Below are 27,551 nucleotides of genomic sequence, written 5' to 3'. Positions count from 1 at the left end.
ACATAAAAGCTTAAATATACACAAATATAAAAGTTCCTATATAATAAAATCAAATTATTTGTTCTAGTTGTTAGGGAAGAAGATAACTAGTAGTCTTTTTTCTTTTTATACTTCAACTCTCTACTCCTCCTTCAAGTTCTTGCCCTGTATTTGCATTACTAATACCACTACTAACACCACACTTGATTTCACACACACACACACACAGAGTAATCTTGGTGTTAACAGCCTGGTATGGCTGCTTTTGTTCTTTTTTACATCTTTTTTGTCTTTTAGTCAGACCCTTCTTCTAAAACTACTTTTGAATGTCTTAAAAGAGATGGTCAGTTGGAAATTCTTGGCAAAAAGTTAAGGAAATCAACAGATACCCTCCCTCCCTTTCTATTAATCCCAAATTAGCATGAGCCTCTGCTAACATCAGATAGCTAGATTTAGCTGCTGAATCCTGAAATTCTGCATTCTAACAGATCTGCCACAGTGGAATTCCCTCCTTTCGTTCATCTTCTCCAGTTAGGCTGTGGAACATTCCAAAACTGTGGGGGCAGAACCCTCCTGTGCTTCCCCATTGGCAGCCTGCAGGTTCTCGATCCTGCAACACCCTTGTTCATGCTGTAAGTGCCTCTCAGGAGGAGATTCTCCTGCCTGTTTTCCAGGTTATCCAACCTCTTAATACCTTCAGTCAGCTCCTTCTCCTTGTCCCTTTGCTCTAGCCCAGGCCATTATCAAGGCCACCACTGGATGGATGGTAATGTTCTCTTCCTAGGTGGTAGCTCCTGGATGATGGTAAGCTCATGAAATGCAGAACTCCTAAGAATAGCAACACTTAATTGAACCACAAAGTGACATAGTTGTTTCCATTGTTTTCACTATTAGTTCCTTCTGTGTCTTGAACCCATTTCTATTTTGCATTTATCATCAGGTATTATAATAACTGAAAGCATCTACCCTTGAGGTGGCTCCATGGCTTAACCTCCCAAGTGCTAGGATTACAGCTGTGTACCACCACCACACTTGGCTGCTTTCCATATTTTTTCTTCATTCTTCTACCACCTGTCCTTTCAACTTTGTCTTCTAAAACTTTTGAACCCCCTTGTTACTGCATGGTGTCTATCTAGCACATATTCAGTAAGGGTCAATGGGTCCACACAATCAAATGTGGGAGTGTTGCATTATTAGTATTCTTAGTGAAGAATGTTTCGTTGTACTCAAACTACATACTTTTAACAATACTTTCCCCCCCAAAGAACTTTACTTACCATGATTCTGTATACACACATGTACAAAATTTCCATTTTGGTGAATCAATATATCATTTATAGAAGGATACTGATTACTGGTCACATATGATTTAATCCAGAACAAACTAAGATGCCTTTGTAATACATAGGCAAATAGAAGAAAAGGCCATTTTCACTGAAAACAGTTGTCTTGGTCAGTTCTGTACTCGGTATCAAGAATGGTTAATCATTCAGGTGATTGTGTGTATTGCTATTGTATTTCTAATATTGACCCCTTACAGCTAAGAGACCTCAGAGTGATAGTACCCAGGAAAGCCCTGTTCTATCAATGAACAATTGCCATGTGGCCATCAGACTTGAATTGTTACACTAAGAACTTAGTGTTCCTGTTACGTGTTTGTGTCTGTTGTCTGTATCTGAATCCTTCTATAGGAAACTGGTACAGTGGTATTGAATATTTGTTTTGTATTTTCCACAGTCCACTGGAGGCCTCAACCAGATGTACCTCAATACCAACACTTGCTTATTTTACATCTTAACCTTCTATCAAAGTCTATTTGTCAGAATTCTGGTTTCTAGGGGAAAAGCATTTCTGGGTCAAACAAGTTGAGAGTCCTTGTATGTTCTATCTTCTTCCCCTTGGATATGCACAGTGAAAAGTCAATTGTCACTCGCCCCAAGCTTTTTGACCAGCGATCCCCACCCCCACTCCACCCCCCACACCCCACTTTCATCCTGCATGAAGGAAAAGAATCCAGTGTCTTCCCTTTGTGGAGATCTAGAAAACTAAGGCTCTTGCCACAGGTAGTAGAACCAGGCCCTGCTGGTGATGGTAGCCTCTCTCAGGATGTCTGCATCCTTACACTGACTGCAGTAGCCCCAAAAGGCTTGAAGATTTTTTTTTCCTTGAATTTATTTAAAGAATTGCATCTAACGCATTTAGGATCCTAGTTTAGAGAGATTTATCCTGGAGCAAATGGAAAATGTGCCAATTGGCCCGTTCAAATCAGTAGTACTCTATTCATTGACATCAGAAATGCAACCTGAATAGTATGTACCATTAAGAACAAAGTGCTCATGAAGTTCTGAGGCCCAGGAAGAGAGGACGCAATGAGCATTAAGCAAGCAGACGTGTAATTAATTACAAATTATTGCATGAAGAAAAGGGCTACATACTGCCAGATTGTTTAAATTTTGCAATCGTGTTTTAACTGACCAGATTCAGAAGGGCTCAATAACGGATGTTTCTAGGGTTATCTTTTGCTCAGCTCTTAGCTACAGTTTGGACCACGCAGTAGCCTATTCCCTTTTTTCTTTCAGCCCAGTGGTGCAAAATGACAGCGCAGTGAGCTGGCACAGCCTCTCTCCCAGCCATCCCGACGCCCACCATGAACCACTTGGAGGGCTCCACGGAGGTGGAAGTGACCGACGAGGCGCCAGGCGGAGAGGTGAACGAGTCCGTGGAGGCCGACCTGGAGCATCCGGACGTGGAGGAAGAGCAGCGGTCACCGCAGGCTGCGGGCCGGCACCCGCGTGGGCGCGCCGTCGAGGAGCCGCGCGCGCAGCTGGCGCAGCAGGAGGAAGAGGAGCGCGGGGAGAGCCTGGCGCGCTCGGCCAGCACCGAGAGTGGCTTCCACAACCACACGGACACCGCTGAGGGCGACGTGATCGCGGCAGCCCGCGAAGGCTACGACACGGAGCGCACACAAGACCCGGAGGATGAGAGTGCATATGCCGTGCAGTACCGACCCGAGGCCGAGGAGTACACGGAGCAGGCGGAGGCCGAGCACGCCGAGGCCGCGCACCGCCGCGCGCTGCCCAACCACCTGCACTTCCACTCACTGGAGCACGAGGAGGCCATGAACGCGGCCTACTCGGGCTATGTCTACACGCACCGGCTCTTCCACCGCGGCGAGGACGAGCCCTACGCCGAGCCCTACGCCGACTACGGCGGCCTCCAGGAGCACGTGTACGAGGAGATCGGGGACGCGCCCGAGCTGGACGTGCGCGACGGCCTGCGGCTGTACGTGCAGGAGCGCGACGAGGCGGCTGCCTACCGCCAAGAGGCCCTGGGCGCTCGGCTGCACCACTACGATGAGCGCTCCGACGGCGAGTCCGACAGCCCCGAGAAGGAGGCCGAGTTCGCGCCCTACCCGCGCATGGACAGTTACGAGCAGGAGGAGGACATCGACCAGATTGTGGCCGAGGTCAAGCAGAGCATGAGCTCGCAGAGCCTCGACAAGGCGGCGGAGGACATGCCGGAGGCCGAGCAGGACCTGGAGCGTGCCCCGACCCCGGGAGGAGGCCGGCCCGACAGCCCCGGGCCTCCAGCGCCTGCAGGGCAGCAGAAGGCCACGGGCCCGGCGGGTGGCGAGACAGGGCAGCGATACAGCAAGGAGAAGAGAGATGCTATCTCTCTGGCCATCAAGGACATCAAGGAGGCCATCGAGGAAGTGAAAACCAGGACCATCCGTTCGCCTTACACCCCTGACGAGCCCAAAGAGCCCATCTGGGTCATGCGCCAGGACATTAGCCCCACCAGGGACTGTGACGACCAGAGGCCGGTGGATGGAGATGTAAGTCCGTGTGGGTTCAGGCTGGCTAGAAGTCCAGGCTCACGGGGGAGGGGGTGTTCGAGCTCCATAGCTTTGAAAGACAATTTCATGGGTTAAACGGTCTGGGGGTGCGCTATGCACCCCCCGCCCATGGTAGACCTCAGAAACTGCTTGCACCCAGGCTCCTGTAAGTGGAGCGCCAGCGGGAGGGAGTTGAGTTGAACACTCCATCAGATCCACAGCAGCATCCCCAGAAATCCGTGCTTTCCAAATTGTAGCTGGAAGGCTTGAGAGTTACATTCCTGGACTCGTGCCTACCCCCACACATCCCTTCTGGTGCTCAGTGAGGTCTGAAGCGGGGTCCCAGGATTTGTATCAAGTGGGTGGATGTTGAGTAAGCAGAGACTTGCTTAGAGAGGATGTTTGCAAAAGGGAAGATAGACACGGGTCAAACAGAAGATCTTCAGGAGTTCTTAAGGTAAAGCAAAAGGGTCTTCTAAAGGAAGGAGAGGCCAAAGAACAAGGCATTAGAAATGCATGGGTCCCTGGTTTAGCACAGGGTGGGTGTCAGGATACAGTTTAAATCTGAGACCAGCCTGTTCTCAGGAAAAGCTGTGTGTGCCAAAGTTCAGGCGCCTAGGGGAAGAAGGGTAGCTTGATCAAAGTCAGTTTTATTAGGCATTTTGTTAACATTGGGCTAGTCACTTAAGAGACAAAGAGTGGGAATTTGGAGGGTCTGTATCTGGCCCTGTTGTGAATAAACAGGGCATCAGAAAGTCTTGTGGAAGCTGTGGGGAGGGGAGCTCTTTCCCAGAGCATGGATGATGGTGGAGATTTCTTAACATTTCTGTTTTCTAGGATGGCAGGGCCCAGTGTTACCACTAGCAAGTCCCCAAGTTCTACTGCTGGTCTGAGTGCCACAGAGAAACTGCCAGGAAGCTGTGCCTTAAAGGCATGGCACAGGCACTGTGACCTCTTTAAAGGAAATCATGGAAATTCCTCTGTCCTGCCAGGTTTTAGCAGGCACACACACACACATGCACACACACACAAACACACGTATGCTTTCCTCATTGAAGGAGTCAGTAAGCTTTTAATTGTCATACCTTAGAAGGCATGTTTTCCACTTAAAACCAGTCACTTGTGCTTCATTGTGAAGAGTTACACACAAGACTATTATTGCCTCTGTCAACATTTTATTTGCCATTTTTGAAACACCTAAGAAATTTGAGAACATGTCAAGCTCAGGTATCATAGTCTATTGAAAATAAATCAAGAAGACTAACTTTTGCACCTTTACCTTGCTATAAATTTTTTTTCTCTAACTTTTCTTTCTCTTCAGTAATTTCTAAGCAATTTCACTTAAAATTGGAGCTTGAAGTCAGAGAAAGTTCAAGGGGTTTTATTTAATTTGGTCCAGAAATTGGCCTCCTCATCAGTATCCTTAGTTGCTCCTTGAAATGACCTTTTGACCATTTGGCCCTGAAACTTCACTCTGAGTCCCCAAGAACAGAAAATGGTAGGACCCAGGACAGCTTTTATTCATTTGAACCAGGAGGACAACTTAAGCCTCTTGTACAATGTTTCATTCCAGACATAGAATTGATTTTAAAATATTGATACTTAGGACCATGGTACATCGAAAACTCAGCTTGATGCTAAGAAATTGGTGAGGAGGGCCTACCAGGTTATGAATAGTTAATAGAAAGCAAAACCAAAGACCTTTGCCATAAAATTTACCCCATCATTCTTAAGCCATTTGGATCTGTGGGTTGTATTTCATCTGCCATGCTATATTTATAGGAAAGACCTTCGTTTGCTCCCCTCTGATGATATTATTCCACCTCACTTCAGCATCAAGAAAGCATTTACTGAAATCTCATTCCATGCCAGCTGTTATAGAAAATGGAAAGGTGCTGTTAAAACCAGCGTGGTCTGCAGTCTACAGCAGTCCTGCTTAAAATGCAAATTACTGCCCTTCCTTTCTAAAGCTGACTGCCTGAGGTGGAGCCCACTGATCTGGTATTTTGTTTTTGTTTTATAAATTGTCCTTGAGATCTTAGGTGTATAAAAGGCTGAAAACCCAGACTGATTTGAGGGGAGATGGGTGTTATCTGGGCAGTTTCCCCTTGTCAGTGCTGTGGACTTGAGGCTTTACTTAAATCCTTAGTAACACACACAAGTTTCTCCAAGAGGAGCTGTACCTCTGTGATTATGATCAGCAGACCTAGAGGGCCCTGAAATTCTTATTACGAAGACAGTGCATTCAGAAATCAGCAAAACAAACCAGAAAGTACAAAGGGGCAGCCAGAGGGCACTGAGAACACCTGCATTACCACTTGCCAAGGGTAACTGCTGAAGTTAAGTCTGCTCTTCACACACTCGCTGGTTCCCTTTGAACTCCAGCACTTCACACGTGAAACAAACTGGATTTGTTTGCTGGAGGACAGAATAAAAAGATAGGATTGCTTATCCACATTAAAAAAAAATGTTTTCTGAAAATTTGGAAAAATGTGTATATGTACTTTTTGTCTAGTAAGGACTGTCTATTTTTCAGGTATGCTTGAGAGTTTCCTTCCAACCCACCACTTGAAAAATATTCATAGCGATGACCTGTTCTGTGAAGTTCCCTGTTCACTCCTCTCTCTCTCTAGGCAGCATAGTCTCTCAGAACAGTCATAATGGAGTCCAAGATGTTAGCCAGCATACACGTATGCTGGAAGATGGAGCGATTTTGAATGGTGGGGTTGCAGGCTGAAATGGTGCTTCCTTCTGCTTTCTCCTAAAACTTCACTGAATAATCATATAAAAAAGCAGAAAGAAGAAACAGCAGAAGATGAGAATAATAGAACATGGTTAACTTTTGGTAACTGTGTTAGACATCTCTGTGCTCTGCCATGTTTCCAGTTCTCTTTCAAATACAGCAAGTTTGCATTTCCTCATTCCCTGGAAACTTCTAGGGGACCTGACCAGTGACATATGTGCTCTCAAGTATGTTGCTATAAGGCAAGAACAGCAGGGACTACTCCTCCTTCTCAAAGTGCAACAAACCCAGAAGCCTCTTGGTAAGAGAGTGGTGACTCATGTGAGACACTGTGCTATTAGAGAGGAAGCAACCTGAGGTACTTTAAGGTCATAGGAATTTGGGGGGTGATTTGTTACCACTGTGTAGCCTGGTCAGTACTGAATGATAATACACTGAGGAGGTTTCTGTTTCCTCTTTTGTACCAAGAATTTGTGAAGATTGAGCAAAAACATTCTAGAAAGGCACAGGAACTTGAAACACTACATGGTTCAGGTGGCAAGAATATGAGGATGTGACTGAGAAAGTAAGTGGCTGAGATTAGACCTCCCGGTGCCTCTAGTGTGTGCAGCCAGTGATTCCATCCCACAGATGTGTGACTTCTACAAGGACACGGGGTTCAAGAGCGGTGTGTCACTGGGGACAGCAGCCAACTGAGGACCTTGAAGAACACAGAGACTGGTAATAGTGTAACTGCAGAATGCTTTTGAACTTGACATTGTGCTTTGTTCTGAGGCACTCTGGTTTCACGCTGTAGCCCAGGCTGCCTTAGAAGTCACTGTGTTACTCAGGCTTGCTTTGAACTAGTGGCTGCCCTCCTACCTCAGCCTCCTGAGTGCTGGGATTCTAGATACGTACCACCATGACTGGCTGACTGCCTTAGAATTCTTAGTTGTCAAGCTTCACACGCACGCCAGCCAGACTCAGTTCCCTGGTAGATTAGAGTATTCCTCCCTGAGGAGACAGGCCCAGGGGAAGGTGTCTGCAAATACCAACACTGATGTTTGGGAGTGTCTGTCTGCTAACCCCACAGGCAGGTTCTTGCCACTTAATGGATCTTCCACTGCAAAATATGAATACAGCTAGGAATTTCCAGGTATTTGAAGAATATCTCTAATATGAAAGATAAAGAAAGGAAAAAAAGCCAATGGAAAGAGGCCCATGGAGAAATAAAGGCAGTGGTTAGAGCAAGTGAGAATATCAGACACAAATAATCAGTTTCAGAGAAGCAGAAGACCTCTATCAAATTAAAGGATAATGCCATTTAGAAAAATTCTTTAAAGAGAAACTTTAAAAACAAGTTACCAGAGATTTTAAATTAGAAAGAGGAAATGCCTCAATAGAAAGTTTAGAAGACAAAGTTGAAATGAGAGGTATGATAAAAGAATGAAGGCAAAATATAGAAAGTAGCCAGGTGTGGTAGTACACAGCTATAATCCCTGCACTTGGGAGATGGAGGCAGGAAAATACTGAGAGGTCATCCTCAACTACACAGGAAGGTCAGGGCTAGGCTCAGCTACATGAGAACCTATCCCCCTCTCCAGAAAAGACAGAGAAAATGTATATAAGGAAGGTAACAGGAAAAATAGATAAAAGGGTAAACAATCATGAAAGAACATTTCCGAAGCCAAAGTACATGCCAATACTGCACACTTACCTAGAGCGATAAATGAGACTTGAAAATTTCAGAGCATAGGGGACAAAGAGACTCTGTAGGTCTTGGAGAAGTAAAAAGAGGTTACAGATGATCAGGGGCCACAGTGGCCTTGGCCTTCCCCAAAGCAGCCCTGAAAACTGAGGATTCTACCCCCAGTCAAACTTCCACTGCTCATGTAGGTGGAATGCAAAGGTTTTCGGATATACACGGTCTCCAAATTGACTTTTGTGCAGCTCAGGGAGCAACTTGATTACTGCTGTCCTCAAGCAAGAACACAGACCAGGAAAAGAACTGAGAGACATAGGAAGCAAGGTCTCCACCACAGGAATGAGAGGAAGGGTGTCTCCAATGGAAGAGGAGATACTGGAATAGCTGATGTGCAGAAGACCAAGGCGGCAGCCAACCCAGAGCTTCTAGGGCCCCATTAGGAGGCATCTAGAAAGAACAGAAGAGAGACTCCTAATGAGCATAGTGGTAGACGTTAGAGATGGTTTAGAGATGATCTGGCACACATTGTAAGCCAGCATATGGAAGACTAAGCAAATCAGAAAACAATTCTAACAATTCCAGTTTCTTTTGCTATTGACCTCTCTGGAAACCATTGTTACGCAAGCAAGGAATGCAATAATGTATGCAGGTGTCTGGGCTGGGAAAAGGGTGGCTCAGTCTTCAGAATTCAAACACTAGATATTGATTAACCAGAAATGATAATAGAAAGAAGAGAAAGAAATGTGGGATATAAACAGGGCAGATCTTAATTAGAATTGAAAATGAAAAGGAGGAAATACACACTAATGAATGTGGAAGTAAATATCAAAAGAAAGTGCTAGAAGAATTGAAAATGGAGCAGGAAGGGGCGAAGGCCAGTGAAAAAAGACTTCATGTTGTGCCCTGCTGTATACTATGATTTGACTTTTTTTCTTTTTGTTGGTGGGAGAGTGAGGGAGAAAATCTTTTATCTGACAAGGGAGTGATAGCCAAATTATGTAAAGAACTAAAAAATTAGTAAAAGAATGAATAATCCAAAAAAAATGGGCAAATTACAAACAAACTGAAGGATGCTTTTCAAAAGAAGTACAAATGGCTAATAAATACAGGGAAAATATATTCACCATCCTTAGCCGTCAATGAAATGCAAATCAAAACTACAGAGATTGCATCTTGCCCCAGTTAGAATGGTTACCATTAAAAGAACAAACAGCAGATATGGGGCAGGTGTGGGGGAAAAGGAACCCTTACACACTGTTGGTGGGAATGTAAGTTAGTTCAGCAACTATAGAAACCAGTTTGGAAGTTCCTCAAGAAATTAATAACGTAACTACTATTTTAGCTACATTTTCACTGCTGTGACCACAGTGCCTGACAAAAACTACTTGAAGGAGGGAAAATTTGTGCTGACTTGCATTTTCAAAGGGTTTTAGTTGATTGTGGTAGGAAAGGTGTGGTCTGCAGCTCAGTCATAGCACCAGCTGTTTACAAGGACAGACCAGGAAGCAGAGATTCTGTCTGAGAAAAACGAGGTGACATCCTTAAAAGGATCACCCCTCATGACCTAGCTCTTCCCAGCTAAGCCTCACCCCTAAGGGTTCTGCAGTCTCTCAAATAGAGGCATTAGCTGGGGAACGTGATTTGAAATATGATTCTGTGGGGACATTTCATATTCAAACCATAACACTGCACCCTGGAACCCCAAAGCAAAATGCATTTAGTTCAACTTAAACTGTTCCCATAGTATTAAATGTTATAATAGTGTTTAAAAGTTCATAGTCTCTACTTAGACTCAAAGTAATCTTATCTGTAAGCCCCTATAAAATAAAAAAGTTATATATTAGCAATATACCATGGCTCAGAGTAAACATTCCCAGTCCAAAAGACAGGAACAGGAGGATAGCATGGAAAGACTGGACTAAAGCAAGACTGGAGTTCAGCAGGGCAGACGTTAAATCCCAGAATGCCATGACCAGCATTTCTGGCACATGGTGTCACGATGTGAGCTCCAGGGGGCTTGGGCAGCACCGTCTATCTCTCTGACCTTTGCAATAACATACGCGTGTTCTCTTGCCTGGATCTACTTGGTATCTGTATCTTTCTTCAGTAGAAAGCCTACATTCTTGGCATCTCCAGCATCCTGGGTGGTTTGACTTTTAAAGCTCTTATCGTGGATTTGGGCAAAAACTGTTCACTATACAAAGCGATCATCTTATTTTCTTGTTTTCTTGGGAAAAGTAGAGAAAGACAAGCACCTCTGTGTATTGTTTATAGGAAAGGACCTTTTTGCTGGCTATGCTGTGGTGAGAGGATAGGTTCTTACCTCACTGAGTCCTTCATTTCAACTTCATGCAATGTTTGCATTAAACACATATGTTTCTATTTGGCTTATATTACACACATAAGGATAAGGAACTAAAAGCCAATTAGGTCAAGAAGGGGCTGTACAATTTATAGAGCACAATTAGTAAGTAGATTTTCACCTTGATAATTAAAAAACCTGAGGTGTTTAAAAGCCATGGGCTTACAAGTATGCTTAGAGTTTGAACATAGCAGCAAGAGCCCTAACTGCAGTGTGAGTGCTACTTGCTGAAGTCAAGTGCATGCACTGATCTCTCCATGGTCTTCAATCATTATGTAAGTATATGGCCTTTGCTTTAAAAAGGAAATATTTTCCAGAGGCTTCTTTAACCAGGTGAAAGAATTACAGTTGCAGCATTTACCAGCCTATGCTGCAACTTCAGATGAACATAGCCAGTGGGGAGTAATGCTGGGTGTAGCAGAACTTAGTTGCCAATAGCAACAACAAAAAATGAGCCATTTCCTCATGAACCATGAGGACCTGATGTGACCAGGGTAATGTTTTTTTTTTTTTTTTTTTTTTTTAAGATGCAATAGACTTACTGTTACATTTTCAAAATGAAAAGGCTTGACCTTAAAATCCCATTTGGAGAGCAAATGATTCATTTCAACCATGAAAAGAACAAAAACGGATAGGAGAATGTTTGCTTTTGCTCTCTTCTCCTAGACAGACAGTATAACTCCAATTATCTTTACTCGCCTCTAGAATCTCACCTATCTGTTCAGAGCCAGGCAAGCCCTGTTGCCTGAAAAATACCTCCCTACTGACATCAGACTATTGCCATATCAAAATTGCTGAAGCAAAACTTATCTGATGATCCCTCAACTCAAGTATTTCAGTTACTTTATGTTCCTTGGAATTGAAAAAAAAAAATGTGATGGGAGAGACTGGAGAGATAGCTAAGCAGTTAAGAGCACTGGCTGCTCTTGCAGAGGACCCCGGTTCAATTCCCCAGCACCCACATGGCAGCAAACAACCATCTGTAACTCCAGTTCCATGGGATCTGACACCCTCTTCTGACCTCCATGGGCACTGCATGTACATAACATGCAGGCAATACACTCATACACATATAAAGCTAGTAATAAATTTTTTAAATGTTATGAGAAATACTGATTTTTTTTTTAACCTATGAGCTCCAATTTTTTCTCTTCACCTAACCTCATTCCTAGAGGACTCATTCTCAACTTAAAAATTTATTTATATTTTACATGTATAAATGTTTGCCTGCATATATTATATGTTAGTGTTCCCATGTGTGCAATGCCTGCAGGGGCCAGAAAAGGGCACTGAATACCCTGGAACTAGAGTTTCAAACAGTTGTTAGCTGCCGTGTGAGTGCTGTGAACCAAACCTGGGTCCTCTGCAAGAGTAGCTAGTGCTCTTTAACCACTGAGCCATCTCTCTAACCCTTTTCTCAACTTTAATGGATTGTCTCACCAGACAGTGTATATGTGAGGCCATGGAAGAAATGACAGAACAAGCAACAGGGAAGGAAATGTACTGTTTGATCTTAGAGTTGCAGCACACAGGGCCATAGTTCAGGAGTGTGACATGATCACTTAAAAGGAAGACTCAAGAAACTGCACAGGAATCTTTAGAAGATGTGTGTCCCTTCCCCAACTGTGTACCTTTGGTGCTCCCTGTGGTAAGTGGATGGGGCCCGCATCAGTGAGGAAGGATAGGTACAGCTGTCATAGATCACTGAATTCGTGTGCACCCCAGTTAAGTTAGAGCCATGCAGTCTGGTAGAATTAGGAAACATGATTTGTCAGTAAACATCTTTAAAACAAAAAGTATTCTTATTACACATGCAATTGGCATCATGCTCTTAAGGCAAACCTGTCATTTTTCAGTAGTCAGAACCTGGCTTTGCAGGTGTTAAGCCCCTCTGGAATTTCAAAATAGGATCATAGGCTTGGTATGTTGGTTGCTTCAGGAAATTAAGACTCACTATTCAGGGTTGGCCCCTGGCAGACTGAATTAGAGTACTTGGCCTCCCTGCCTCTTTCCATCTGTCACCCCCAGATGCAGATTCCCCACCCTGCCACCTGTCTGCCACTTCAGTGACCCTAGTTCCCAAGCATCTACTTTAAGCAGCAACAACCTACCAGCCTTTTCTTTTTTTTTTTTTTTTTTTTTTTTTTTTTTTGTCTTTTTGAGACAGGGTCTCCCTGTAGCCCCAGCTGTCCTAGAACCACTATGTAGACCAGGCTGGCCTTGAACTCACAGAGATCCGCCTGCCTCTGCCTCCCAAGTGCTGGGACTACAGGTGGGTGCCACCATACCCACTACCAGCCTTTTTATCTAGGACTGATCTGATCCATTGTCAAACAATAGTGAATAGTGAAACAGTGAATAGTGAAAAATAGTGAAAACAGCAACACTTTATTACATTTTAACATTTGCTTTTTATTACATCTGATTCTCCCTTCTAGAGACCAACACACTGTGTATTTTGAGGAAGAAAATTGTTTCAGCACTAGCACTACCTGCTTAGTCAGAAACTAGTCACTGTCTTGCTGAGAGGGAGGCAATGTCAAAATCCTGGGAAGTGAAGGCCTGCTGTTAACACCTGCCCTAATCATGTGCACTCCTGAGCTCCCTTTATTTTTAAAGCTGATGTAAGATGTAGGGAGTGCCCTGGCTTCATCTGGAGCCCTGAATTCCTTGATATTACCCCTGCCCCTGCCCTGAATTCATCATGCAGCCTTGTAGCTAAAAGTCTTTCTGGGAAGTGAAAAGGACATCTAGTCCCCTCCTCCCTTGGTCTTTACAAGTCAAGATACAGGTACAGTTTTTCCAAACTACAATCCTGGAAACCAGTGAGTTTATTGGGCTTACTTACAGAGCAGTGGGTGAGAGTTTACTTATAGGACTACGGGTGCTCCCCTCCTAAAGCTGCACTGGAAAGTCTCCATCCAGGCATGAACTGTGATTTCCCCACATCAGTGCAAAATGGTGAGAGACCTTCCCCACAGCTTCCTCAGTTTATATACCCTTAGCCCCTACTCCTCATGCAACTAGGGCCCACTGGTTGGTCATGAGATGTGGCTGACTCTCCCTGCCGCTCCTTTCCTATGGAGCATAACAGTCAATAAGTTTGACTGTAATGATCCTAGGCAAGCGGGTACAGCCAAGCTTGGGAAGAAGGCATCTGTCCATAGTCTACTGTTGGGAGGATAGCCCTATGCAACAAGCCTACAAAGATTTTGGTTTCTTTGTTTTTCTTGACTGTTGCTAGGAGACTGTCCTAGCAAGTTGACCAAGGTCAACTGTACTTGCTAATTAATTAAGACTTATTAGCAGCATCTTACCTTGCTGACCTTGTGGTTGTGTTGTCAAACCTACAAGGACAAGTGAAAAGAATTGCCCTGCTGTGAGGACGCTGTTTCTACAAAGGATTCCTGTGAGTGTACCTGGAACAGAAGGGCTCCCTCTACTGATCCATACCTGCTCATGAGGTCCTGGCCAGCCACCATCTTTCCAGAATCTGATAGTAAGGAGTGGAATTGAAATGGGATCTGAAGTCAAATAGACAGAATTTAGGATGGATACGTGTTCTCTCAGCACATGAGTTTTCCAAATGGATCAATTCCTCAATGGAATGTGATTTATTCTTGGGGAGGGGAAGATTGATAGTTCCATTTCTATGTGTCTTTCTATCTCAAGGGGACTAAACCCTCCTTAGCTCAGGTTCTACTGACTTGCTACGAAGAGTATATACCCAGTGTCAACTCTTTGTTCTCTTTCAAAGGTCAAACTGTTTAGATAAAGAGAACAGACCTTGTGGCTCCAACACCTCAAAGGCTTATACAGAAGCATAACATTGGAACCTAATGATCTACTACTGGGAAAGCAGAAATGGGCTCCAATATAGTCCATCAAGCCCAGAAAAGGAAGGGGAACTTCTGCTTAGACAGTCATCTGGGGGCTTAACTGAGCACTTGGACATACAAGACATGACCTGAATAACCTGAAAAGAATCCAGCCACAAACCAGTGATGTTTGCTACTTTTCTGGTTTTTTTCATCTTTTTATTGTTAAAATTATTCTTTTATTCCTTAACAACTTCATGCAGAGACAGAGACGGGGGAGGTAGGAGAGGGAGAGGGAGAGAGAGAATTTTGGTCATTTCACCCCCCAATACCATCTCTGATCCCTGTCTCTTTCCTACTAAAATCCTACCTATCAAGAAGCCCCCTCCTTCTTTGATGTTTTGTGGTTTTTAGACCCATGGAGTTTAATTATGGCTGCTTGTATGAGCATGAATGAGGCGTTATTTACTAGAACACAGGCAACTTATCAATGGCTGCATCACTGAAGAAAATGACACCCCTCCTCCAGCACTGAATAACTGCTCTTAGTCCCTCAGTGAGGGCTGGGACCTCATGAGCCACTCCCCCATGCATGATGAAACTGTGATAGGCCTAAATATGTGTAGATCTTGTGCAGGGAACCACAGCTACAGTCACTTCATGAATGCAATGACCATGATATGTCCAGAAAACACTGTTTCGAAGCACTTTTTCCCAAATTCTGGCTCTTACTTTCTTCTGCCCCTTCTAATGCAATGTTTGCTGAGCCTTGAAGGAGGTGATAAAGAGGTCTCATTTAGGGTCAAGCACTCTGAAATCATTATCTGGTAAATTGCATGTATTGGGTTGCTGGAATGAAGCCAACCTGATTATTATATTGATTATTATCTTTTGAGGTTCTTAAATTGGTTTACAAGTATTTTATTATGTCTTTGTTCATCAGGGAAGCTAGTCTGTAATTTCGTGGTTGTTGTGTCTTTATCTGCTTCGGGTATCAGGATAATAATGGCTTCATAAAATGAGTTTCAAAGCATCACTTCTACTTTACAGAATAATTTGAGAAATATCGATGTTTGTTCTTCTTTGAAGATCTAGTAGAATTATTTGGTGAATCCATCTGGACCTGGAGTTTTTTTTAGTTGTTTTTTTTGCTTTAATTTCATCATTTATAGATTTGTTTAAGTTATTTATCTCATCTTGGTTTAACTTCAGTAGGTCACATTCATCTGGAAGTTCACCCACTTTTTTATTTTCCAATTTGATGAAATATAAGTTTTTAAGGTAAGTCCTCACGATTCTCTGAATTTTATTAGTACCTGTGGCAATGCTCCCTTCATTTTACTTTTTATTTTGAAATGGGGTCTCACTTGGCTGGCCTGCAACTTGCTGTGTAGACCAGGCTGATCTTGAACTCACAGATCTTGAACTACAGAGATTGACCTGCCCCTGTCTCCTGAGAACTGGGTTTTAAAGGCGTGTACCACATCCAGCTCTAATGTCTCCTTTTTAAACTCCAGCTTTATTTATTGTGTGTCTGTGTATGTGTTCCATATGTGTGTGTAGTATGTGTATATGTGTATGGTGTATGCACACATGTCTGTGTGTGTGCATGCCTATGCATGTGCATGCAGAGGCCAGAGAACGATATGATGATATTAGGCATCTTTCTCTATTCCCTACATCTAGCTTGGTTTTTGAGACAGAGTTGCTCATTGAACCTGAAACTTACCATTCCAGGCTCCTGGGATCCACCTATCTCCACCACACAATGCTTGAGTTACAGATAGATGTGGCCATGCCTAGCTTTTAAGTGGCTGCTGGGGATTTGAACACAGGTCCTCTCGCTTTTACAAGTGCTTTTCAACCCAGTGAGCCATCTCCACAGCCCCTTCTAATTTTATTAATTTGGGTTTTATCTCTCTTTTGGTTAATTTAGCCAAAGGTTTGTCAATATTATCTTTTCAAAGAACCAACTCTTTGTTTCATTTATTTTTTTTGTATTGGTTTCTGCTGCTATTTTGTTTTGTTGATTTTTGAGAATTTCATATATCAGTACTGTATTTATACCATTTCCACCCCTTTTCTACTCTCTCCAACTCTTCCCATGTACCCCTTTCTCTCAGTTTCACGGCCTCTTTATTTTTGTTAGATACACAGACATATATACCCTATTAAGTCCATTTAGTGGTGCTCCTGTGCATGTGTTTAGAGCTGACCATTTGGGATTAGATAAACTCCTATCAGGAAACTTTTCCCAGGAGAAAATGAATTCTCCCTCTCTGAGTAGCCATTAAGGGTTACTGTGGAAGAGGGGCTTGCTATGTGACTTTATACCTAGTAGTATTTGTTTTATGAAGTTGGGTTCTCCTGCATTCAATGTGTATATGTTTAGCATTATAATGTCCTCTTAATGGATTATTCTCTTTTTATCTCTTCAATCTAGATTTTGTTTGAAGTATATTTGTCAGATATTAAAATACTGATGCCTGCTTGCTTCTGGGTTCCATTTGTTTAGAATACTCTTTTCTAGCTGTTACTCTAAAATGGTGTCTATCTTTGATAGTGAGAAATATTTCTTGCCAGCAACAAAAGAAGGATCCAGTTTTCTAATCCATTGTGCTAATCTGGACCTTTTGATAGGAGAATTAAGACCATTAATGGTGTTCTTATTGAAAGGTAATGTGTTGATTCTAGTCATTTTGTTAATTCTGTAGTTTTTGTGCTTCTTCATCCTCTTTTTTCTTGTGTTAGCATCGTTTATTTTTGCCCTGTAGACTCTCGCGTGTATATCTTCCTCTTTCATACAAAGCACTCCTTCTGGTATCTCTGTAGGGCTGGCTTGGTGGTCATAAATTCCTTTAGCCTGCTTTCATCATGCAAAGATTTTCTTTCAGATTCATCTTTACTCTGGAAATTGTTATTGAATATGTTAATGATGTAGTGATGAAATGGAGATCTTTTTTAAAGGTTAAAACCTCATTCAGTTTTATGTCTTATAGGGTTTATACTGAATGCAATAATGTATAACTGTATTCAACTGTAAACTTAAAATTTACAACCAATTTTGAAAGAGATGCGTCTTAGCTCTGGAAATTGTTATTGAATGTATCAATGCTGTTGTAATGAAATGCTTCTTCTAATCATGTGGTTATTAAATAAATATTTTTTTAAAAAAAGATTTTCTTTCTCCTTCAATTATGACAGATGGTCTATTGGCCTGGGTTGGCAATTGTGTTCTTTCAGAACTTAAAATACATCTTTTAATGCCTTCATGGCTTTTAAGTTTTCCATTGAAAAATCAGCTGTTATTCTGATAGGCCTCCCTTTATGTGTGACTTGGTCTGCCTCTTGGCTTTCAATCTCTATTTTTTCTGTGTATCTAGTATTTTACCTATGATATTACATTGGGGGTGGTTCTTTTCTGCTTCTCACTATTTGTCCTGTGAAATTCTTGCACCTGGATGTACATCTCTTTTCCCATATTCGGAAATTTTTCTTTTATGATTTCATTGACAATATTGCCTATATCTTTGGGCGTGAAATTCTTCTATTCCTATAATTTGTAGATTTTGTCTTTTCATGATGCCCCAAAGGTCTTTACATGTTCCATTCATACATTTAAAAAATTGTCATTGACATTGACTAAATAATCCAGTTTTTCTGTGTTGTATTCAAGTCCTGACAATCTCTCCTCCACATGATCCATTTTATTGGTGAGGCTTTCCAATGAACTTTTTATTTGACTTAATGAGTTTTTTATGTTCATCCTCATTTCAGTTTGTTTCTTCAGTGTTTCTATCTCCTATTGAAATCTATTTTCATATTCTAAATTGACTTCTTTATTTCCTTTAGCTATTGTTTGTATCCTCTTAGAATTCATTCAGGGATTATTCATGTCTTTGTTGAATGTATTTGTAATTGTTCTTTTGATTATTTTGTCTAGAGAGTCATTTGAGTTGTTCTTGTTAGGAATATTATGGGATTGGTAATTTTTATAGAAGACATGTCTTGGTTTTTCATGATACTTAGGTTTCTGCACTGGGATCTGTCCATCTGGTTATGTTTGTGTTGTTTTTAAACTGGGTTGCCTTTCTTCTTTCAGTAGACATGGTTGCAGTATTCAGGAGAGACGAGGTTGTAGTAGGTTTGAAGTGATGTTTTCTTCCTTTAGATTGGTGTTCTGGGCACTAGGCTCTATCCTCAGACCTCCCCTGAGAGTTGAGAGCTAACTCCAAACATAGTTACTACCCAGAAGTAAATCCACCATGAAAATAGAGTAGCTGTTTACTACAGTACAGTCACTCCTTAAGTACCAATTGCTTGGGGAGTAAAGGGACACCTGTAGTATTGTGTGAACTAATCCATTAGCTATTGTGGGTCTCAGTGTAGAAGACAAAGAAAAAGAAATTATAGTGGGATTAGAGATTGGTATTAGGTTGCTAGGTGGGAAGTAGATGACGGAGACAAACATTGAAGGGAAAGAGCAGAGACAAAGGAGGGAAAAGAAAAAGAAAAGGTAAGGGGGAGATGTGGGAATTTTCGTTCACAGTGCAGAGAAAAGAGGATAAAATACACATTCAGATGATGTAGAACAGTCTCTATCTCAGCAGGTTGAGTCACAGAGACCCTGCATACAAGGGCAGCCTGTGGTTTTAGAAGAGGTAAAACAAAGAAAAAAGAGAAAAGCAAAGAAAACAGTGGGAAACCAGGTGATCTTCTGTATTGACTGTGGTTATCATGAAGATAAGGAATAACTATAAAAAGGAAGGAGAGGTGGGTGGAGACTGACTTTGGGGCAGGAAACCTTGGCATAAGGTCATTCACAAGGCCACTTGGAGTGGGGGCCAACTTGCATTATGGTCCTAAGTCTTTTAGCATCCTACATGACCTCAAAACAGGACCTGGCAGTGGGGTCCAAAGTCTCAGCGCCCTCCTTGACCTCAGAGTAAAGCTGGTGGTATGATCTTAAGTCTCCACACATTCTCTGACCTCAGACCACAGCCAGCAGTTGAGTTCTAAGTCTTGGTCCCATCCCTGACCTCATCAAGAAAGTTAGAACTATATGGTCCCTAATCATAAATTAAAGTCCATCTTAAAATTGAACAGATAGGTTGTAGTATCTTCTATACATGAGGCATTGCACAAGACCCGGGGACACAGCATGACAGAGCTCTGTCGGCATAGTGTACTACTTGAGCCAATTTCAAGTCCACAACCAGACATCTCAGTCTCTGTTGTTCTTAAGGCTCTCATCTGAATCCTTATTTGGTGTCTTAGTTATTTACTGACACATAACAGATCACCCCAAAATTTAGCAGCATAAATCAACCCACCTGTCTCCATTTTGCATCTCTGTGGCCTCTCAGAGGCTGCAAGCAGGCATCACAGGGCTGTTGCAATCTTAAAGCTTCCCTGGGGAAAGCTCTCCTCCCAAATCCCATGATGTGGACAGGAGTCAACTCTTCATAGCCTACTGACTGACAACCTCAGTTTCCCACTGGTTTGGGCCAGGGCATCCTCAGTTCTTTGCCATGTGGCCCTGTCCCATTCTTAAAGAATGCAGAACGAGAAGGCCCCAGAGTCTGACAGCAAGATGGAAGCCGTAGTCCTTGGTAATCCAATCACAGAGTGATATCTCACGACTGTCCTATTTAATTGATTAGGCTACTGTATGACCCACATGTCCTTACCAGGGAACGGATTACACAAATGTCTGACTGCCAGGATGCGGAGACGTCTGGGGTCTGAGAAGTCTGCCTCCCATATTTTGTTATTGGTCATTATCTATGTCAACAAAGGGAAGCTGGCCTTAAAACTTAAGGGTATGGCAGCAATTAGCTATATCTTCTGCCACTGACCTTGTCAGCCATTTCCAATTGCTAGGTGATGGTTCTCTCTTCCAGCTGCAAGTAGGAAAACCTGCAGGTCCAAAAGTGACTGGTGGAGAATAAAACCAAAGTGCTTTAAGGCTGTGACAGTTAGAAAGGGGAGAATGTCCTAAAGGACAGACATTCATGGTGAGCTGTTAGGAGGACTTTACCTTCAATCTCAGGGGCCTGTTAGTGTTAAAGAATTTGCTATAAATTATGGCTAAGTGTTTAGTCTGTGTGCTGGTAGTCTTCCTCAGCTGTGAGAATAGAAGTGACCTGGCCACTGGACTTGTTGTCTTCAACCCTGTCCAGCCTCACTTGGGGCTCCAGTTGACCTAATGTGTTGTATGGATGATACCATTTCACTGTGGGACCAAGATGCAGAAAAGGTTAGAGAGTGCAGAATTCACCAGAATTGCTGTGGCTGGGGGAGACCTGGAGGGGCAAGGCCTGCAAGGTGGGAGGCCTCTAGACTGGCTGTTGTCTCAGTGCTTCACTCCCTCCCTCAGGCGTGCTGTGTGGATCCTGTTCTTTATGCTCCCATCTTAGCAGCATCTTGCTGCTGGGGAAGTTTTCCATCACAAATATTATCTATTATTGATGCAGCCAGGAGGAGGTGGTGAATAATTAAGGAGGTTTCAGGTGCACAATGAATATTAAAGGGAAGGAAGAATGAAAACCAAGAGCCATGGAACGAAATTCAGGTTCTGTCATGCTGAAAAGGATGCTATATGCAAAGGCTTCTCCATTTCAGATGGTCTATCTATGTTCTTTTCGTTTTGATTTATGTTGTTGCTATTGCTGCCTGGCAACTTAACTCTTATGTGCACTGGTCGTCTCTGGTTAATACCTGAGAAGATGACAAGCCTCCCACAGCAGCAGTGGCTTCAGCAGCCCTGTCTGATGGCTCATGAACCCAAACTAAAGTAGTTTTCAAGAGTGGTAGAGGGAAAATGGCCCACCATGAACAAGAGAGAATTAACCAGCAGGGAATGTTAGTTTGGATACTTCAGAATTAAAACCTATTTCTCCCTTTAAAATCATTAACAGAAAGAAAAGAGTGTAGAAAAATGCCCAGCTCAGTGAGCTAGGAGCATCTCAAGCGCTGTCCTTTAGAGATCCTTCTTGAATAGTGGCTGACAGCTACAGGAGTTGCAGGCCACTGACCAGGGCTATGGTAGTTGTATTTTGCCAACTAGACTAGTCAGATATACAAGAATAATAATGAGAGATGGGCAAGCCCAAAGATTCTATCTCTCTGACCCTGCTTTCCACTGGCCACAGAGCTTGTCCACAGCACAGGAAAACTACCAACTAGCATCAGCAGATTTCCCAGCTGTGAATTGCTTCAAATCATTTTTAAATTGAATGTATTTATTTTTATTTTGTGTATATGACTGTTTTGCTTGCATGTATGTAAGTGCAAGCAACCATGTGATACAAAGCACACAGAGGTCAGAAGAGGAATCCCCTGGAACTGGAGTTACGGATGCTTGTTAGCTGCCCTGTGAGTGCTGGGAATCAAACTCAGGTCCTCTGGAAGAGCAGCCAGTGCTCTTAATGGTTGAGTCATCTCTTCTCTTCAGTCCCTGCTTCAAATCCTTTGTGTCTGCTTTTTCTTCCATTTGACCTTATCCGTAGCATATTAACTGAACAGGTAGCCTCAAAGGGAGCTCTGCTAACAGGTTCCACAGAGGGTTTGGTGTGTAAGAAGCTGATTCGCTAAGGGGGAGGGTCTTTCTGCACCTGGTTCCTTCCCGTTGCAATGGGTCCACAAGTCAGTGAGAGTGTGAGGACTCTGGAGGCCTCCTAGCGGCCTCCTGTCTTCTGCAACCACCCCACTCCTCCATCTTGAGTTCCCCCCAGCTCAGTTCTACCCAAATGTTTCTTGTTCTTCTTTTTATGTGTTCTGCCTCAGCAGGTGCAGTTGTTTCTAAGCCCAGTTTGGCATTATCTATTAGTTTGGTTCAAGCCATGCTGGCCCTGCAGCAGCTCTTTTCTGGTTTGTCACAGCCCTGTCATTTACATTGCATAGTGATGCTGTCAGAGCACACAGTAAGTGTAGAGAGGAGTGATGGTCCACTTCTGGCAGCTTGTGCCCCAGCAGCCCAGGCACCAGCTAACCAGAGCTCCCTAAGCTGGGCCCACACACCCAGGTACACTCTGACTAAGACCTGAGAGAACATTTCCCCCTAACTCCCTCCCCCTTCCTTCAGCAGAACTGGTTGCTTCTTCACAGGTTCTATAAACACTGCAGGCTTTTGGGTGTGTGAAAGTTTCTGGTAGCACCTTTATACTGAGTTTATTTTCCCCAGAAATAGTAGGTGCTGCTGACAGCATGGGTGGGCTGGCCTCTTCTCAGAATTATCAGCTGATGATGCTACACCAGTGAGGCCCTAGCCACCAGGCCCTGAAGGATTAATATGAAGGGTTAGACACCCTAGAGGCGGTCATGTCTCCTATTACCAATTGCATTATTGAGGAGGGCACCTAACACCACCAGGAACAGTCCACCAAGTAGCACTGAGGTCTGGAGTTCGCCTCAGCTCACAAGTGGATGTGCTAGGGCTAGCCCCGCTGCCCAAACAGCACCCAGAAGTATGGAGAACTTTTGGCTGTACCAATTTGAATGCCACGAAGAAGAGGTATGTGCCTCTCCGACTGCATGGTGTTTGCTGCCTTACTTCAGTTCTCTGCTTCTGGCCCCTTCAGATCCCAAATGCTCTCTGCATTTCCCGGGATATTCGGGAATAGGTGGAAAGGGAGGGCATCACCCAGGATGGAGGAAATGGAGCATGGAAGTGAACAGTGACCTGGAGAGCAGAGACCATTTGGTCACTTAGCCAGGGCCTGGGGCAAGTGTGTATGTTGCTGTCTTCCTGTGAGTGTTGCATTCGGACTCTCCACATTCTGATGAGTAAGTTCTGGGCACTGCAGCCTCCCGTTCCAGATTCTCTATGGTGTCTTTTGCCTCTGTGATGCTGATGCAGATCAGTAGCAATCAGTACCTTCTGCACAAACTGCCTTGCTGGTAAATGAGGTAGTGGGTATAACATGCCCTTGTACAGTGCCTAATGGATAGTAAGTCCCCTGAAAATGGAGGCTGTTACCATTTCTAGCAGATGTGTTGTTACAGCAAATTGTGAACTTAGTTGCATACCTCGTGTGTGTGTGTGTGTGTGTGTTTATGTTTATAGACTGGGTTTTGCTATATAGTCCAGACCAGCCCTAAATTTCCCATGTAGTTCCGAACATTCTCATACCTATTCTCCTACCTCAATCACCCAAGTGGTAGGATTACCAGGGCATGCCATCACACCTGGTTTGATTGCACCCAGCTTAGTTGCATCTCTTAATACAAGTTAAAGTACCTGAGTTTTGCTTCCAGAGTATGTGTCAGTGAACTAGGATGAAAGCATGAGACCATCTAGGAATGAATGGACTTAAAAGGGAAACAAACTAAAGGCTTTCCAATTTGTCCAGTTGTAATGCATTTCAAATACCTTCAAGTGAGGCTGTTTCAAAGGGAAGAAAGGTACCTTGTTTATATTCAGTTTTATTAGGTGGTAAGTTGGTTTACCCTTACACCGATAACTGGTTTACAGTTAAACTGGATAATTTTTTGCCTTGAGAACATAATTTTTAAAAGCTTAAAACCCTTGTAATGGTGACAAGAAATGAATTACTTGTGTTGCTCCCATGATGAAATCACCCTCTGAGCTGGGTGTTGCCAGGCAAGGCTCCCTAGGGTCTTGGACAGTCCAGGTTGGCTACTGGCAGCTTTCCCACAGGTTTGTGAGTGTAGGGATAGGAACTGGAGGATGTTGCCTGTGGAAGAAAAGAGAACAGAAATGGTTAGAATAGTTTAATTGGCAGTTCTCAAAATGTTCCATTGGTATTAATTGAACACATTATGAATGTATATATAAAACACTTCATTAAGCCCAAGCTATTATCATTTTAATGACATAATTATGTCCCTTCAATGCCTATACTAACTTCCCTACTTCACCACATTAAGTAAATACAAATGTGCATTGATAATATAGTTTGAATTATGCTATAGAGTGGATAATTGTATACTTCTTAATCAGCTTCAGTTGCACAAACATATCTTGGAAAAAGAAAAAAAATCATACACTTTGGGTTTTCAGAATAATTCTAAAAAGGAATAAGGTTAATTTAAAGCAACTCAGACAAGGGGAACAGTGTATATTGCTTTGAAAAGGGATAAAGGCAATAAACTGGTAAGCTAAGCCTGAGTAGGAAAGCTGCTTGGGAACAGTGGGACTTAGAAGCCCTACACAGTCTCAAAACAGCATTTACCAGAAGAACTGGGGCTTGTGTCCTGGCCTGCCTTAGGTACCTACAACTTTGAAATCCCATGAAGTGAAACTAGTAGGAGCAGGGTGTTGTTCAAGCTAGACAGGAATTGAATGAGCAAGTTCTCAGTTACAGTGTATATGAAATGCCACCTTCATGAGCACTTGTGCCTACTATTGTATCCACTACACTACCCCCAATCTCTTGTGGATGCATGATTTGTAAGAGAGGGAGACAGAGCATGATCAAGAATGAAGAGCCATAGATGCACGTGGGTGCCTATAACCATGACAGCAGGTAAGTGCAATACTAGTGTGTTCAGAACCTATTGTTACATAAAACTGTTTTTCATTTGCTTTTCTATATGATATAGGATAGACATCTATGCATCTTTCCATTCATCACATGTATTAAGTTCCTGTTGTATATTTTATGAGAGCCTTTGTCTTAGACACTTAGAGAAGAAACATTCAAATTAATTATAAATCCCACTTTTGTGGTACTTATTAATATGTTATACTAAAATACTGTTGTTTTTATAATATTCAAGGGAAAGAGTTGTACAATATATGCACAGATAAAATACTTGCAAGTGATTCAAGGGGGATTCCTCTCACTTAACAGGATAGGGAAGACTGCATAAAAGAGGAAATATTTAGAGTGGGTCTTTTGAGACTCATGGATGTGTACAGTTCAGGCAAGAGCAGAAACAAAGGTACTGAACAGAAGCATGCACGTTATAGGCTGGAAACAAGCTTAATGATGAAAAATAAGAACAAAAGTGGCCGTTCTGGGGTAACAAAGGAATTAAAGCCCAACTTCAGAGTGTCCTTAAGTGCCAAGTGGTCTGGAATTTATTCTATAGCAAAGATGGCAGACTAAAGACTTTTGAATTGAAATCGACTTGTTCGAAGCTTTTTTAAATGAGAGCAAATAGGTTTCTGGGGAGGGCTAGTGAACTCTTAGAACTGTCTCACTTGGTATAGTGGCTGCTCCCTCACTGGAAAACAAAAGAAAGAAAGGAAAAATCAAATGGTTCTGAGTTGTTTAACGGATGTGAAATTACTAACTCTGTCCCAGGTGGATTTGGTCAAACTGTAAGTTTTCAATATTTATTTTCTCCTACTCTTCATTAAAGTGAGTCTCTTTGGGGAAAAGGTGACTGGTATTCACTGGGACTTGTTACAGCTGTCTAGAGCTGTCTGGGGTCTTTCTCTAGGTGTCCTCACTCAATGCTGTGTCAGGGCCATGCTCTGCTGTGCTGTGCTCTAAACAATAGGGGAGAGAAGCAGGGGTTGTGAGTCTTTTGTAAGTCAATCATTATTATAGTATCAGTTTCAGCTTTCATATCCTGAAGCTTTTTGTTACACAGAAGACAATGGATATGCCATGTACACAGCAGTTGTAGATACCGCCCCCCAGCCATAGCCATTAATGAGCTATTTTTATCAATATGCCATTAAGAGTGTTGGAGCTTATGAATTAATGTAGAGCCTTTGTGGTATGATTTTATAGAGCCTTCTGTTTGCTTTTTCATTTTATCCATGAATGAAATTTTAATGAGGGAAGAAATAAAAGAGACGAAGGAAGCATTCCCAGGGCTATGTTGACCTTCTAAACATTCCTTGAGAAAGCCTAATTTTTGTGATGTTGGAATTGTAAAAGATTACTCATATGAGGTGAGTTTTGGGGAGGTGCCCAGAAACCTAGCTGTCTGTGTGTGCATTCTCACCAACCAGTCCTCCTGTTGAGCTCAGGAGGTAGGTAGGAACTGTTTTCCTCATTTCTCAGAAGAATGAGAGAAGACAGGTTACCTGCCCAGCATCAGAGCTATAAGTAGTTCAGACTAAATTCAGTCTGTAATCTGCCAGACACCAGGGCTTGAGAATTTTAACTACTTCACTTAAGGTATTCTTCTTATAAAATTAAAACATCCTACTCTTTTTTTCTAAGGAAAAAAAAATTCTAGCTCGTCTTCCCTATAATCACACCGTATTTTGGAAAGTGGGTCCTTTGTGTTGCAAAGCCAGATCTTGGTAGCTTTAAAAATTCAGTCTAATGTCTTATGAGTTGGTTAATCTTTACTTTAACCAACCCACAGACTGTGTTCTGGGGACCTCCAAGTTCTGAGCACACTGGCAGGAAAGAAGTCTGTGTTCCCCACTGGAGGTGACCTCTCCTTCCTCTCACACTTGGGTTGTCTTCACTTCAGCTGTTCTCTCGTATTTGCAGATTCTTAGAATAGTAATTGGGAAGGATGCAGCTTACTTTGCAAGAAAAGCCATTGAATCACACAGTAAAATAGCCTTCATAGGTTCATATGTAACTTTTGCAACATGATTAGAAAGGACCCTTTAAATCATGAAGAACATGTCAGCAACAGTGTTTTCTGAGGGCCTCTCTTAATGATTTGATACTCCTGTTACTCTCTTTCAAAGTACTACTATTATCACCTTCCAATTTATATCTGTCTTAGTCCATTTTATTCTGCTAAAGCGGAATACCATAGACTGAATGATTCATAAAATAGTTTATTTGCCTCAGCTCTGGAGGCCAAGTCCAAGAGTATGGGCCAGTGTTTACCATGGGCCTATGTGCCATGTGGTAGCAGGGCAGGAGGCAATTACAGAGGGAAAGAGGCTGAACTCCCTCTGCTCTAGTCTGCTTTCTGCTGCTGTGGTAAGTACCATGACCAAAAGCAACTTGAGGAAGAAAGGATTATTTCATCTTACACTCTCAGGTTGCAGTCCATCACTGAGGGAAGTCAGGGTAGGAACTGAAGCTGGAACTGAAACAGAAACTATGGAGAGACACTGCTTACTCTAACTTACCCCCGGCTTCTTTTTTTTTTTTTTTTTCCCTCTTCTTTGATCACTATTATTATATATACACACATTTATAAATACACACATGCACACCACACACACACACACACAC

General features: G+C 42.7%; 1 protein-coding gene across 5 annotated transcripts in view; it reads left to right on the top strand.

Annotated features, from left to right (window-relative positions):
* Apba1 (amyloid beta precursor protein binding family A member 1) overlaps positions 1-27,551 on the top strand; it is a 245,854-nt gene that overhangs the window by 152,086 nt on the left and 66,217 nt on the right. For all 5 annotated transcript variants that reach the window (XM_008842742.3, XM_008842743.3, XM_017800528.2 and 2 more), the window contains exon 2: positions 2,559-3,814. In XM_008842742.3, the coding sequence (XP_008840964.1) occupies positions 2,627-3,814 (1,188 nt within the window). In that variant the 5' untranslated portion in view covers positions 2,559-2,626. The remainder of the gene's footprint in view (positions 1-2,558; positions 3,815-27,551) is intronic.

The sequence above is a fragment of the Nannospalax galili genome, unplaced genomic scaffold (assembly GCF_000622305.1).
Source record: "Nannospalax galili isolate Female #2095 unplaced genomic scaffold, S.galili_v1.0 scaffold761, whole genome shotgun sequence".
NCBI lineage: Eukaryota > Metazoa > Chordata > Mammalia > Rodentia > Spalacidae > Nannospalax > Nannospalax galili.
Note: the sequence above shows the minus strand (reverse complement) of the source record. Positions and strands in the feature narration are given on the sequence as shown.